Consider the following 16,032-nt stretch of genomic DNA (forward strand, 5'->3'; position numbering starts at 1 on the left):
TCTTTCAAACCACACATTTTGCAAAGATACACTATTCAAAATGAAAATATACAACAATAATAAATGCGAAACATGCAATACGACAGAAAACACAAACCACATCATATTTCACTGCAACAAGTACTCTAATTCAAGAAACAAGTACCCACCTATCAATAATAACTCATCAATAATCGAATTCTATCGAAACACCAACATAACCCATTACAATACCATCACTAACTTCCTTAAAGACATTCAAGTAAACCTATAAAACAGATGACACAAGTCAAACTATAACTGGAAACAAAAGAAAACTTACACTTGGAGTTGGCGTTTTAGCTCTTAAGCTGGCCAAATAAGTCTTCAGTCTTTCCTCAGAAACACTGAAGCAACCTAAACCCCAAAAAAAAAAAAAAAAAAAAAATATATTTCACTAAATTTTAAATGTGAACAACATGACGGTAACAGAAAGCGTAAAATCGAAATGTAATGATAAAATTTCATCTGAAGAAGAACAAAATGCAGCAGGTGAGGATAAGGAGAGTGAGGCAAACATGCCATCAGCAGAAACTACATCAAAAACGCCGGCCGCAGACATGGGATCTACCAAAATAAAAAGTGAAATAGCATCAGTAAATAGTTCTTCAGCCACATCGGCCTGTTCTCAGAGCGATATGCAAATAAAAACAGGAGACGTCTATCTTATAAAACGCGCTGATGGAAGTGTACATCACGCCCAAATTATACAGTCACGACCGGGTGAAGCCGCCAGCGCCAATTCTGCTAGTACTCCTGCAGAGTATTACGTGCATTATGTAGGGCTGAATCGACGTCTAGATGAGTGGGTATCCCGTGATCGTATAAAGGATGCGACAGATCCAGATGCAGCAAGTGGAGTAGCGAACTCGGCGGATAGTGGTGATGGTAACGGCGGAAAAGCGCTTAAACAACTAAGCAAAGAACAAATTGCTAGCTTAGAAAATCCTTTGCCAATGGAAAATAGTGATCGCAAATTGACGCGCAACCAAAAACGACGGCACGACGAGATTAATCATGTACAGAAAACTTATGCGGAGATGGACCCAACAACAGCAGCATTGGAAAAAGAGCATGAGGCGATCACGAAAGTCAAATACATTGATAAGTTGCGTATCGGACGTTTTGAAATTGACACTTGGTATTTCAGCCCCTACCCCGACGAGTATGGGAAAGTTGGCACTCTGTATGTTTGTGAGTATTGTTTAAAATATATGCGTTTCCAAAAAACCTATCGTTACCACGCATCCGAATGTACACAACGACAACCCCCTGGAAATGAAATTTATCGCAAGGGTACTATTTCGATATTTGAAATTGACGGCAAGGAGCATAAACTCTACTGTCAAATGTTGTGCCTAATGGCGAAGTTGTTTTTGGATCATAAAACGTTGTACTACGATGTAGAGCCCTTTTACTTTTACGTGCTTTGTGAGATAGACAAACGTGGAGCACATATTGTTGGGTACTTTTCCAAAGAAAAAGAATCTCCGGAAAACAATAATGTGGCTTGTATATTAATACTTCCGCCATACCAGCGTAAGGGGTATGGCAAGTTACTGATTGCTTTCAGCTATGAATTATCACGTCGTGAGGGTGTTGTGGGAAGTCCTGAAAAACCGCTTTCTGACCTTGGGCGTCTAAGCTATCGTAGTTATTGGGCGTATACACTACTGGAATTGATGAAAGAATGCCGAACAACCACGCAAAGTATTAAGGAGTTAAGCGAGTTAAGTGGTATAACCCAAGACGACATTATCTATACATTGCAATCAATGAAAATGGTTAAATACTGGAAAGGACAGCACGTTATTTGTGTGACACCCAAAACAGTAATGGAACATTTGCAGTTGCCGCAATTCAAGAAACCAAAATTGACGGTGGATCCGGCGTACCTACGATGGGTACCACCAAAAAGAAATCCAATTGGAAATGCTAAATTTAAGAAGGTTATGTAACTTTATTTTAAAATTAAATAATAATATTAAGTGTATTATAATATAGTTTGTAAAATAAATTTAACTTATATTTTGTTTTTAGCTACTTTTTTTATAGTGAACATAAATATACTTAAGGCATTGCCCAATTCTAAAATTAAATTTTTATTTACATACAACATACATACTTATAGACAGAAAATATTTTATCCAATGCATGGTTCCTAGCATTACATTTTTTTAACAAGGAAATTATTTTAAGATCTTTGTGACACATGCCAATGTTAACCAGGTGATCTTTGGCTAATACAAATATTTGTGAACCTATCACATTAGTGACACCTTTTTCTTATACAGGGTTTGATTGAAAAATAATGAGCCTTCCCGCGCGTGAAAGCTGTTTTAAAAGTGTGTTAGGATTTTGCAGGGGCGAAAATGCAGCGATCGTTGGAGCAACGTTGCTCGATCAAATTTTGCGTAAAGCTAAACAAAACGAGTATCACAGGAGATGAAACCTGGTGCTTTGAGTACGATCCTGAGGGCAAGAGAGAGAATGCGGAGTGGCACACGAGCCAGTCGCCACGACCCAAAAAGGCGCGCATGTCGAAATCTAAGGTCAAAACCATGCTGATCACCTTTTTCGACCCTCTAGGTATCGTCCACAAGGTGTTTGTACCTCCAGGAAGCACTGTAAACGCGGCATTTTACAAAGAAGTGCTCCTTCGGCTGAAAAACCGCGTCGCCCGGGTTCGGCCCGACCTCGTCAACAATTGGACCCTTCATCACGACAATGCGCCGGCACACACCGCCTTCCTCTGCATTGGCCAAGATGAGGGTTCCGGTGCTTCCCCACCCTCCCTACAGCGCAGACCTGTCCCCTCCGGACTTCTTCTTGCTCCCGCGCCTGAAAAGAAAGCTGAAGGGGAGGCGTTTCGACTCCATCGAGGCGATCCAAAAAACTGTAACAGCCGAATTAAACGCGATTCCGGCGGATGAGTTTAAAAAATGTTTCCTGCAGTGGAAGGACAGCTACCAGCGGTGTATTGACGCTCAAGGGTCCTATTTTGAAGAATATTAGTTGTATAAGCCAAAAGGTTTAATAAAACTGCTTAAAAAAAAATTAGGCTCATTACTTTTCAACCAAACCCTGTATGTTATTGCAATTGTGGTAATTAGCATTCAATAGTCCTCTGTATCCTACAATGCTTGCTTCTCCAATTATAATTTTTAAGCCATTTAGAGGCAGTATTTAAACAAAACATACAAAAGCTAAGTATTTAAAAAATACAAAACATTCGTTTATAAAAACCATAGTGTACAAATGACACTCGTTTTCAGTATGTAGACTTGGTTTAAACAGTATTTTTTTCCGCATTCCGCCTAATCATTCAGAAATGAAAATAAGGAAACTTCAATTTTTTTGAACCTTATCATTTAATTTACATATTTTCATTTATACATATGACAAGTTTATAATCACGCAGTTGTTATTTGCAGAGTTGAGCATTGAACTTTCTTGTCATTTTAAATTGTAATTTTTATTTATTTATTTAACTTTTGCAAAAAACTGCGATGTTTTATGCACGTTAAATATCGAATATGATGATGCTGCTTTAGAATAAGCAACAGGGTCCCTGAAGTGAATACGTTTGAATGCAGGGTTCAAAGTAGTAGCTATAGAGATGATACTATGAAACTCAACTTAGCAGAATAGATTTTCTATCACTCTATGATTCATGTAATTCCAGAAAAAAATTCTTCAAAAAAGCAAGTAAATACCTTTTCGTTACCCACCTGATTTCTTGCATGATGGACTCGAGTACGAAAAATAATCAGTACATTAAGAAAGTACACCTAAAAAATACTCGACTTATTCGTGTCGCAGCAACACCAACTGCACTGCATTAGCTTTACTGCTTCGATTGCATAGGCGAATTTACAGAAGGTGACTTCGGTTGAGCACCAAAACCTTTACATGTATTTTGTTTTGCAATATCGTGGTGTGAATGTCAAATTTTTAAAAATAATGTAAACGAACAAACAAAGAAGCAGGGGACTTTGCCTTTCAAACCATCAAACCGTAAGAACAAAACCAAAACAACAATTAAACTGCCATATTGTGTCACCTTGTGTGGATTCCCTTGCCAACAGCATTACCAATGCCGTAATTGGCAACTTTGTGGAGTTTACATTGGTTCTTACCGCTTGTTGGTAACGCGTAACAAGAATAACAAAACCAGCCGTTTTTGTATGCAGATTTATTGTATTCTGCAGTTATTTAGTAAAAAAGTCGAAACAAAATGGGTCTTCTTTCGGATCCCTCATTGACGCCGCGTGGGAAATTTGGTCGTATGTTGGCAAAACACAGCGGCAAAATATCTTTATTTTTCTACGTAGCCGGCTTGGCTTGGTTCGTTTGTCTGGCACACCCCGATTTCAGCCACGGCACATACCTTTCGGAAAATGCCCTCTCACCTGGTAATGCATATATAGTCAAACATTTCTTTCAAACGTATAATTTTCCTTTCTCAGGGCTTGTTGATCCAGAAATCGGACAGGATTCTGTACGCTTTGCGCAATCTTTATACGAAGAGTTGTTACGTGAGCGCACTGATCACAAATCTACAACTCCGCATGCATGGATAGCGGCAAAGATGCACCAAATTGGCCTTGAAACACATATACACAATTTCACTCTCCGCTATCCTTTTAGCAACGGGAAGGAGTACCATGGCAAGAATGTTTATGGTATATTGCGGGCACCTCGCATTAGCTCCACAGAAGGCGTGGTATTTACCGCACCTTACCGCGCTGGAAACTCAATTCACGCAGACATTACCGCAAGTGTACCGATGTTATTGGCATTTGCCGACTTTGCACGTAGTATGTTCAAGTTGCAATGCTTCGTCGAATATTATTAATTACTTAACATTTATTGCTTAGAAAAAAATTACTGGGCCAAGGATTTGGTATTTCTAGTGACAGAACAAGAGCAGCTAGGTATGCATGCATGGTTGGAAGCATACCATGAAGGTGGCATCAAGGATTCGCCTATTTTGCGTTGTGGAAATTTGCCAGCACGTGCAGGTGCATTACAAGCGGCGCTCAACATAGAAATCCAGGATTTAGATATTGGTAATGTATTTTTTGCCTCACCTGTTAAATAGTGATTCCAAATGCTTGAATAATGCTTGAATGCTGAAATAAAAAACTATAAAGAACATTCGCCCTGAGAAACCGGGCTAAGCTTTGATTAAACTATTATTAATATAAATTTTCTTATATGCAAACTTAACATTTTAATTAAATGTTTTTTAGATTACATCGACGTCAAGATCGAAGGACTAAATGGTCAGTTGCCCAATTTAGATATGTTTAACTTGGTACAGCGTCTTACGTCGCGTAGCGGCATCTCATCTGGTTACAAACATACACCGCGTAAGAAGCGTCGTTCTTATCGAGGCTCATTGGAAGACAATTTACGCCATATGTTGGAGATGCTAATGAGTCAAGCTACTGGCATTCCCAATGGTAATCATGGACTTTTCCACCGTTATCGTATCGAATCACTCACACTTGAAGCTGTGAAACGCATTACAAACAGCAATAATAACAATCGTTTTGGGACGGGACTCTCACTATTAAAAACCGTGGAAGGAATATCGCGTAGCTTAAATAACCTGTTGGAACGTTTTCATCAGAGCTACTTTTTCTATATATTAGTACAAAACGACCGATTCGTTTCAATTGGCGATTTTATGCCTTGCCTTATTGCATTAGCAAGTCCTATGTTTATCAAAGCTTTTCTTCTCTGGCTTACCACCACTACTAGTGATGAAACAAAATCTGAAGAAAAGGAATCGTCAGTCCACGAAGAAAAATCGCCAATACAATTGCCATACATTACGGTGCTGCTTTACATGGCGGCGGCGCTATTATTGGGCTTTCTCTGCAACGCCTTGCCGTTTAGCCAACAAGTGAGAGATTACTTTACGGCCATTGGTATTAGCACAAAAATGAGTGTTAGTTTAATTTTGGTTGCGCAAGTGTTATTTGGAATACTGATGCCAATATTTTACACTCTTCCGGAGATTGGTCTTCAATTACTAAATATAGGAGCGTTAATATTTATGGGTGTGACGTTGATTGTCACTGGACTACTGAATTTCGCCTTGGGCTTTATTCTGGCTACGCTAATATCGCCCTTAACGGTATTGATGGACAGCGAGGGCACTAAAGGCTTACGCCAAAACTTTACACGGATATATACATTTTTACTAAATCCAATTGTAGTTATCTATTTGCTGGTGCTGTGGCTAACATTATTTGAATTTCCAGAGTTAGCACTAAGTGATGTGGCTAGGCGTGCTTTTGGCGCTACAGTGGATGCAATAACATTTAGTATAATGGATAGTATTGTAAGAAAAAAATTATAAGCATGTTCTTGACTGGCATAGATTTCATTTGAATTTTTTTCGCAGATTTATGGTAATTGGCTGTACACAGCGGTAGCTGCCGTATATTTCCCGCTTTGGATACTGTACTGGACCTTAGCTCTCGGCCGGAAAAGCACAAGTATTACATTGAATAAAAAAACTGATTAAATTTTAACCAGCAACTAAAATATTTAGTACTTGCAATGAAAAATTTTATATTAAAAATATTCCATATATTTATTCATAATAGAATTAATTTAATATATTCTATGAACACCAAATAAATATTTCACTTAATATTTTTCAAATGCTACGGCTGCCGCCAATATGACACACACCCTTGAAAGGTGTTTAGTTGGCGTACGGCTTACGCTGTTTCGCTACATATATTTTTTGAGAAGCCATTGGTAATCAAGTTTTAAACTAAAAAACAAATTCTAACGAATTTCAAAGGTTTTTATTTGAGCCATTTTCTAAAACTTATATCTATAGAAGATTTTATTACATATTCCACCAATGCCAGCCGATTAGAACGATAATTTTTTGACAAATATTCATTTTGTTTTCCTGGCAATTATTTAGAGCGGAAAGATCTAAAAAATCTCGTTTTTTCTTTGGATAAAATACACGTAAATCTTCATCGCTTAAATGGTTTATTTATTTGATAAAAAAGTTAGATATTATGCATACGTATTCTTACTCTGCTGTGAAGTAAGTAGGTACAATAAATGTATTTAAGTAGTTAATAATTTAATTCTGTGGGTTGCAGGTTGTAGGTATGAGCGAGATTTTAAATTTAGAATTTAGATTTTTTTTTATAAAATTAAATAATTCGATCAATTAGTGTTTAGTCCTAAATATCGGTGTTTAATTTCCGTGAAATTCTTTATTAGACAAATTATACTTATAATTACTTAATTATGGCTATATTGATTATGTATATAATGTTGGTACATGTATGTGCAATCATACATAATTTATAAAACGTTAATCGCATACTAAAAGCATTCTTCAAACCTGTTTGGACTAAAGTCTAGACGATTCCAGCTCTGCAGTATATAAAAATAATAATAAATACAAATAAAATCTGAATATATATATGTGCACGCATTTCACAAATCATTCGTTTGGAAACATTAAATACATGTTAGTGTAAAAAAATACATAATAATAAAAGTTTGTTTATCACGATAACAATCGTAGTAATAAAACAATAATTCAATATAAGCTAAATTAGTATACAATATATATGTATGTGTGATCAGTTGGGCATAAGTATTTAATCAACAATTACTGTTAAAGAATGTCTCATAGTGGTTTTTTCTTTGCGTTCACGTCATTTTTGCTTTTCGAAGTTTAGTGATCGTGGCATTAGTGAGAGATTCTTGAGGCATGCATGAGCTTGTTGCACCATAAATTGTTGATCCTTGGTCTGACCACATGCTAATCTCTCCCATTTCGGATCCAAGTACTGATGACCACTTCGCTCACGTGACGGCAATATTGACAACGCATTCTGTCCTTGCTGCTGTTGTTGTTGTCTCTGTTGTGGACTATTCTCTTTTTTGGCTTCTTCATTGGTATCGAGTAATAGATCAGCCTCACTGCATAGTGTGTCCTTCATGATGATCGTTGTAGGTGAAAATGCAATCGACTCGTTTGATGTCAAAAATTTACTGGGTGTTTCTGTCTCAAATGGTAGCGGCTTTTTTTCTTGTTTCATTCCTGCACTCGGCATAACATTCTCACCCCAACTGGTGATAAGCGATTTCCGTGCTTTCTTTGTTGGTTGCGATGTTGAGCCAGCAGCGGTACTTCTGGATATATCGCTTGTCAAGTCCGTATCTGACGACATGTTTTCTTTTTTGATAGCCATATTATTTGAGTCATTCACCTGTTCTTCGTGTATGATTTCGGCCAGGTCCTCGACCAAGGAGGATGGACTCGGAGGAATGTAACGACGCTTTTTGCCCAAAGCGGCTAGAGCGTCTTTGAAAGGTGTAGGTGTACGAGGTCCCAATATACCTGCAATCAACAAAAACAAAAACGTAATATTTTAAATAAGAACATAAAATTTCTACAAAAATCTTACTTTTTTGTGGTGTTTCAATGGAAGAACTTTCCAATTCTTTTTTGATTTCTACTCCAGGGCGACCACTACCTTTATGCACCGGCGTACTGGCACGCAGGCTAATGTCTTCGAATGACGGTAAGCATGGTGAATTGAGGAATTGCGAGGGTGAAAAGGGGAGCGGTTTTATAGGAGTCATAACTGGCGATTCAGGTAATTTGGTTTCCGTTTTCATCCAGTGATTGCCTGCCACACCTATGTTGTCTATGCCAACCGCTGTTGTTAGTGTGTTTGTTGAACATGTCACCATATCTAAAAATTGTGGTTGCTGCAATTGTGCATCAAACTGTGGTCGAGCACGTTTTAATATATTTGGTTGTGGACGTGTAGGCGGTGGTTTTGAAACTTGCTGTGCTGAATTTTGGATAGCAGCCGCGCCGGATGTGCTCGGTTGTTCTTGAGCCTCTTCGTTTTGTGGGCGCTGCACTTGGGGGCGTTGCAAGATTTGCGCTGACAAAGAAAGCGCTTGAGACGGGGCTGGTGCCTGTACTTGCGGCTGAGTTGCAGTGCTGGCACTTGCTTTAATAAGCGCTTTTAAATTGGAACGCGAGTCTTGCAAATCGGGGTACTGACGCGCCAACACCCTCAAACGATGAGGATCGTACTTACGCCTCATGGTAGAGTTCCAGTGGTTCTTTATAGCATTATCCGTTCGTCCAGGAAGAAGCTTTGCTATTTTTGCCCATTGGTTTCCCCATTCTAAGTGTGCATTGAAAATTACACGGTCCTCTTCTTCGGTCCAAGCTGTTTTTTTAATATTGGGATTGAGATGATTATGCCAGCGTTCTCTACATTGCTTTCCAATGCGACCGTTTAAATATCGCGATATTAATGTCCATTTCTTTGGTCCAAATCGCCGCACAAGCTCAACAACTTTCTCATCTTCTTCTCTTGTCCAGGGACCTTTGATCAATTCGGGATTTAACACCTTAGCCCATCGCTGTTGAACTTGTTGTTCAGTGCGATCCTTAAAATGTGGTGCAATCAACTCCCATTGATCCCCATACTGTCCAACAAGCCCTTTAAGTAGGTTATCCTCAGCCCTTGACCATCGTTTGCCGTAGCCATTACCACCAGTAGTACGAGAACTTAAACTACTCGAATCATCATCGATGCCACCACCATTGTCCGAGCACTCTGATTCACCCGAGTCGCCACTTCCACTTTCTATTCGTTCGGTAATTACATAGGTGTCAACATTATCAATATCAATATTTCGATTCATTCTGCTAGTAGATATTACTTTTCTATACCGCTTTTAGAGCGGGAGCAACTGTGATAATTACAAATGTCGGTAATATACTGGTATTTATGAACTTTCCCACCGCAATATAGACACTTTGAAAAATAATTTTTATGCGCTACGTCTTCGTAATGGTAAATAATTTCGTCTAATGAATTGGAATAAAATACTTGACCACAGCTCAAGCACTTCACCGTTTCCTTCTGATGTTTATTTAACAATCGCGGATGTATCGCGTCACTCTCGCAGCGGCCTCGCTGCGTTGTGCCAATTATTCCTTGAGATATTGTTGTTGGTGTTAGTGTAGCAGTTTGAACGTTCCTTGCCCTTGTGAAATTATTGTTATCTTTACACAAATTCAAGTTTCCAAACTCGTCCATTAAAGAAATAAAACTTCAGCTTATAAGTGGTGGTAAATTTTCACCTGCGTATGCAGCAATAACGCTTTGAAAAATAATTTTTATGCGCTACGTCTTCGTAATGGTAAATAATTTCGTCTAATGAATTGGAATAAAATACTTGACCACAGCTCAAGCACTTCACCGTTTCCTTCTGATGTTTATTTCACAATCGCGGATGTATCGCGTCACTCTCGCAGCGGCCTCGCTGCGTTGTGCCAATTATTCCTTGAGATATTGTTGTTGGTGTTAGTGTAGCAGTTTGAACGTTCCTTGCCCTTGTGAAATTATTGTTATCTTTACACAAATTCAAGTTTCCAAACTCGTCCATTAAAGAAAATAAAACTTCAGCTTATAAGTGGTGGTAAATTTTCACCTGCGTATGCAGCAATAACGCTTAACAATTTGAGTTTTCTTTTCAGTTTTTCACGGTTGACATTTCAAATTCAGCGACGAAGTGAATTGCTTGACAGAAAATAACTCAACTAACAAATGTAGGCAGCGACGGCGGCAGAGACGCGTTGGTAGCAGCTGTCACAACTAGTGATCCGCTGATGCCACAGCAAAGTCCCACAGACGGACATTCACACCCTCTGCTAGTAACTATTGCATGTGTTAAATACAAACTTAAATTCATTTATGGATAAACTTGAGCTAGATAAAACTTGCTAACCTTGAGAGGGTAGCTATAAATCTTTCAATTGCAAACTTTTCCTATTTGCTGCATTTAATTTCGTTTGTAACATTTATAATTTTAATTTGCACAATACGTTCCGTTCTCGTTTAACGACGGTTTCTTCTCACACAAATAGCCATTTTGAAATGAGGTAACAGAGTTGCATTTAGCGGTCCTCAAGAACATTAATACGCCGATAAATTTATTAACAATAACTTATATGTGAACGATTTTAAGCATAATAAAAAACTATTCTTTTTTGGAACAAAATTCATATTATATAAATTAAAAAATTAACAAGTTTAATATGCTTAATGCTTTAATGCTTCTTTGATATAGCTCACCGATATTTTCCAAATTTTATTCGAAACGATCCTCAGTACTTCAAAAATGAGAGACAAGTCCATTAGCCCTCCGTTGGACACCTTTTTTAAAACCTTCGGCTGAGCAAGCGGGTCTGGCATTTTTCGTCCTGTTCGAGTATCTTTTTTAAAAGGTTATATCCATAAATCGTTAGAAAATTAAATTTTAGGAAGTTTCCTGGAAGCTCAAGTTGGTAGTTGTAATAGAAATATGTTAAATTCACGCCTAAAGTCGAAAAAGCCAGTCTGGCCAGACCCGGGTGCCCAACAGAGGGTTAATGAATTTGCACCGGATTTACATAACTATACCCTCAATTCTTTCATAATAAAATTTTACAGTTTACAAATAGGGTAACAACAAACAATAATTTGATATTCAAACCAGGAAATCAGAAAAAATAAAAATCAGCTCCTGTAGCGTAATCACCTTATGTGGGTTCGCCTTGTTAAGTAAATTGAATGTGAAATAAGACTTCTTCTTTTCGCCAAGGGCTAGTAAGTGGCGAATAGATGAAGTAACTGGTATAAGTGAACAAATATTGGCAGCGCAGGAGTAGAGCTGCCTTAAATTACATGCGTTTGGAAGATAATGAGTTATACCAGTCTAATGAGGTATGATGATTTTCGCTAGCGGCGAATCTTGTTCAAAAACTTTGCTTTCGCCTGCCAATTTTTAGTTAAGTTAATCGAGCATCAATATAGCGAGCGGAGAAATTGAAGAAGCCTATAGTTGTTTGTTAAGAAAAATATAGAATTACGGCAGCTCAACAGCTGATTCAATCAAATTCACTGAGAACCGAGTAGCGCTCCGCAACAAACTCTACTTTCTGTATTTTCTCAACCATAACACGATATAAATACAACCAGGTATCGGCTTGCATTTCGGGAGCAAATCAAATCCGAGTCATATTCCTTGACAAAATTTATTTATAAAAAAAGAACTGTATTCATACGTACGTGAAAGTGCAACCGTATGGGGAACTGCAGCTAACTTCAATAGTTACATATTTGGCGCTTTATTTGACATTTACAATAGCAAAGCAGTGAAGTAATTTCTTTCAATCGCCATAGTTTGAAAATAATTGTTTTTTTGGAAGTGTATCAACGGCGTCATTTACGCGCGTTTTAGTAATTTTAATTACGTAGTTTTAATCATAAATCGATAAAATGTCTAATGTCTCCACGAAAAAGGTCTTCATTCAAATTGAATCGGCAGCCGAACAACAGGTATGAAACCTAAAAATGCTTCAATAAAAATTAAAGCCACGCCGATTTAGCTCAAAGGCCTACTAACGCCTGGTTGAATTTGCTCTTGTTTTGTCTTTGTTAACGATCATTTTACATTCATTTAATATAAAAATCATACTAATACGTTTTGTTTGTAAATTTTTGTTTGTTGTTACATGCTTGTGTTATGGGGCCACACTATCATCGCTATCCGCATTACACCTCATCTGCTTGTTTTTAATATTGCTTAGGAGAATTTGAAGAATCAGCGCAAGACGTTTAAGGTGTTGCAACCGGGTGGGATCGCCACTGACAAAGAAAACTTGGCTGGGCGCCCACAAATTGACAAACTGAGTCGCCTCAAAGCGTAAGTTGCGTGTTTCTTCTATCGATTCTTTAAAAAATAGCAATTAAACATTTAAACTGAAAATATACATTGGTAAATAGACATTTTTTTTATTTAAGTACACTAAAATTTTTCTTGATTTTTTACTTACAGTGCTACTGAGGCCACATTGGCTTCCACCGATTTAGCGAAGCGTAAGAAGGTAGAGACACGTGTGTCGGAAACACAAACAAGTCCTCAGAAAAAGGTAGGCGGCGTAGAGAAGACTACAATAACAGCCGAAGATCTTACCAGTGAAGAGAGCCCGGGTGAACTATATTGGGAGCATTTAGCTGAGAAGCGACGTGTGGCTCTAGATGAAACGCTTTCAGAAAATAAACGCTTGCACGAACGAATTGAAGGCTTGGAGGCTGAGTTAGATACGTCGCGCCAAATGTTAAGCGAGGCACGTAATTTGGTGGAAGTATTAACAGAGATGTTAAATGAAAATGAGGCTGAACGTGAGATTGAAAGTGATGGTGGAGTAACGGGTGGAGAAGAACAGGAGGAGGCTGCTGGCAATATACTGGATGACGATGACAACAGCATTTTAACCAAATCAAGTACTGCACCACCATTACCTGAAGAAGAGCAAAAGGGATTGGAACACGTCCGTCGGGCTTAAATTTAGAAATTGCCGGAGAATGCTGAATGCTTAACTCCACGATGTTAGTAAAATTGGAGTCGACTCATCAAATCCTTTTTAGCTTTTTATTATTATATAATTACCTTAAATACGCTAGTTTATTTAAACATTTTCGTATTAATACAATATTTGTACCCGACAAGACGCTCTATAAGAAAGCGACGGGAGGGCTGCTGCTCATTACCGGGGCTCCAGTGTACTAAAAAATAGTCAACTCTCACATTTACTGAAATTTTTTTTTTGTTCTTAACAAAATGTTCAACTGTTTAAAACTAGATTTTTAATTTTATACGTGTTATTTTCGGATTTGAAAATTGTTTCATATTCTATGCGTGTTTCTAACTAGCAGTGAGAAATACAAGCCTATGTGTATATACATGGTTGTCGATAACATCAAATATATAAGTGTTGCAAAATATGAATTGATATTTTAATTAAAAATTTGGGCTTGATAGGAGATATATACAAGGGGTCACTGCTTATTTTGTATCCTTTGTTCAAATGTAAACTTATGATGTTGTTGTAGCAGCATAAACATTCCCCATACTTACATACGGGGAATGCTGCTGGAGTGGCAGTCCTTGGCCGGATATAAATCCAGGTCGTTCCGGTAACGTAGAACCGACTGCCGTGAAAACGGTAACTCCCAGTATTTTGGGGATGTTAACCGTCGGAATTTGTGTCAGCGACTTTCACTTTGAGTTGTAGCTTGACTTCCTTTGTGCAGGTGATGAAAAGGGTCGCCGTGGATTTAGTGGGAGAGAGTTGTAAGTTCCTCGCAGTGAAGAAGCGAGAAAGGCTGACGAGGTAGTCGTTTACCTTGGAGCATAGGCCATCAATGCCATTGCCCGACGCCAATATCGTGCAGTCGACTGTAAAATGTCATATAGTAGCGTGGCGTGGCTGACTGTATCGAAAGCTTTTTTTTAGATCTATCGCTACTAGGACAGTCCTCTCGCAGGGGCGGTTTTGGTTGAGTCCGCGGTTTACCTGTGTGTTAATGACGGTGAGTGCCGTGGTGGTGCTATGCACTCTTCGGAAACCATGCTGGTGTGAGGCTGAGGTTAGATGTTTCGTAAAGAGTGGGAGTAAAAGAGTCTTCACTACTGGGGAAAGGAGAGTTATCGGGCGATAAGACTCTCCTGGGATGGCGCGTTTCCCAGGCTTCAGTAGTGGGACCACTCTCCCACTTATCAGAAATGATGAGAGGGGCCATAGACAAATTGGTGAGATATTCTACTCCCAATGGACCCAGCTTTTTCAGCATCAGCATGTTTAGTCCGTCAGGGCCAATGGCTTTAGATGGTTTCATGTGTTTGATGGCCCCCTGAACCTCATCGCTAATAAATCCACCTTGATTAGACCGTACCACCTTAAATTCCCCGTAAATCTCTGAGTCTAAGATGTTTTTGCAAGCTGAACTCGGAAAAAAAATTTTTGCCCGAACGTTTTCCCAGAACGTGGCGTCTTTTTAAATTTTTCGTTGTATGAGTATATTAGAGAAGGAAATTTTTTTGTTCCGAAATTCATTGACCTCAAATATCCCGTTCTAGTACTTACCCACCAAATCTTCAGTCCTACAAACCTAACGTTTCACCTTAATGACAGTAAATTAAAGCTCGGAAAAAATCATTAAAGTTTAGTATTCCGATTATTCCAATAAAAGTATTAAAAAAATTTGAATTGTCAATCAGTTTTATCCTGGTAGTAAAAATAATATTAGCAACTAAAGACAAATTTCTAAACTATCCACACTTTTCTGGAGTTTTTGAATGCATCGTTAAGGACAAATTGTATTTCTCAGTTCAAGACTTACAAAGCCCGCAGACAGGTAAAAGCGTTAATAACAAAATTTAAACTCAGAGATGCTTTTATATTTTTGGATAAATTAATAGATTAGTTAAAAAAATGCTAACAATTAAAGTGCAAACGTTTAAAAAAATTGGTCATGAATCGTTAAACAGTGAGATACAGAATTTTATTGCTTTGAATTATTTAATACAAATGGAATAATTGGTTAATTCGAACAATTCAGGTTTTTTCAGTTCGAGTTCTTACGAGTGCATTGTATTCATAAATATTTGAAATTTACACTAATGTTTTATTTCAGAGTTGTAGCATTATGTTTAGAAAAAATGGGTTTATGTAGGCCAAGGATGTTCAAATACGAATTGAATTCATGTTTTTAGAAGGTAATCAAATTTTTGTGAACTAAAATATTTTTTGCCTCCGGTTGTGATACGCTAACTACTTACAGCTGTTGTCAGCTAATTAGAAACGCTCCCTTTTGATAAACGCTTGATGAGCATAATATTAAACTGTTTAAATTTACCGTTATTTTTTCTCTTAAAATCATTTGCATTGCTTTTGTTACTCTATTTACTACCCAATGCACCTAGTTTTGTAGTTGTGAAATTGAAGTACCGTTAATATTATCCAACGCAGTGCATGGGTTACTTAGTTCAAGGTAAATAAACTGAGACAAGTAATTAGAAACAGTTGTTCAATGGAAGCATATTCGGAAAGTTGTGTTATTTTAATAGTAATATAATCGACTTTTTGGTATGTATATA

At 37.9% G+C, this 16,032-nt stretch overlaps 4 protein-coding genes across 5 annotated transcripts; 3 read left to right on the forward strand and 1 right to left on the reverse strand.

The window, feature by feature from the left end:
- The first annotated feature begins 400 nt into the window (after nt 1-400).
- Nucleotides 401-2,087, forward strand: LOC129239429 (histone acetyltransferase KAT8). Its single transcript, XM_054874903.1, has one exon. It carries the CDS (start codon nt 438-440, stop codon nt 1,974-1,976), a length of 1,539 nt encoding a protein of 512 aa, XP_054730878.1. The 5' UTR covers nt 401-437; the 3' UTR covers nt 1,977-2,087.
- A 1,980-nt stretch (nt 2,088-4,067) lies between these two features.
- On the forward strand, nt 4,068-6,693 carry LOC129237028 (glycosylphosphatidylinositol anchor attachment 1 protein). Its single transcript, XM_054871395.1, has 5 exons — nt 4,068-4,433; nt 4,488-4,838; nt 4,899-5,090; nt 5,274-6,373; nt 6,437-6,693. The coding sequence occupies exons 1-5, from the start codon at nt 4,256-4,258 to the stop codon at nt 6,557-6,559; spliced, it is 1,944 nt and encodes a 647-aa protein (XP_054727370.1). The 5' UTR covers nt 4,068-4,255; the 3' UTR covers nt 6,560-6,693.
- Nucleotides 6,694-6,826: 133 nt separating this feature from the next.
- On the reverse strand, nt 6,827-9,862 carry LOC129237027 (myb protein). The gene is made up of 2 exons (XM_054871394.1): nt 8,484-9,862; nt 6,827-8,416 (listed from the first exon to the last, which is right to left on the reverse strand). Exons 1-2 carry the CDS (start codon nt 9,745-9,747, stop codon nt 7,728-7,730), a joined length of 1,953 nt encoding a protein of 650 aa, XP_054727369.1. The 5' UTR covers nt 9,748-9,862; the 3' UTR covers nt 6,827-7,727.
- A 2,364-nt stretch (nt 9,863-12,226) lies between these two features.
- On the forward strand, nt 12,227-13,877 carry LOC129239278 (geminin). 2 transcript variants are annotated; one of them, XM_054874669.1, is made up of 3 exons: nt 12,227-12,428; nt 12,680-12,795; nt 12,928-13,877. In XM_054874669.1, the coding sequence occupies exons 1-3, from the start codon at nt 12,369-12,371 to the stop codon at nt 13,436-13,438; spliced, it is 687 nt and encodes a 228-aa protein (XP_054730644.1). In that variant the 5' UTR covers nt 12,227-12,368; the 3' UTR covers nt 13,439-13,877. The 2 variants fall into 2 exon arrangements, with proteins under 2 accessions (XP_054730644.1, XP_054730645.1); XM_054874670.1 differs by lacking the exon at nt 12,680-12,795.
- Nucleotides 13,878-16,032: the final 2,155 nt, after the last annotated feature.

Source organism: Anastrepha obliqua, chromosome 2 (assembly GCF_027943255.1).
Source record: "Anastrepha obliqua isolate idAnaObli1 chromosome 2, idAnaObli1_1.0, whole genome shotgun sequence".
Lineage (NCBI taxonomy): Eukaryota > Metazoa > Arthropoda > Insecta > Diptera > Tephritidae > Anastrepha > Anastrepha obliqua.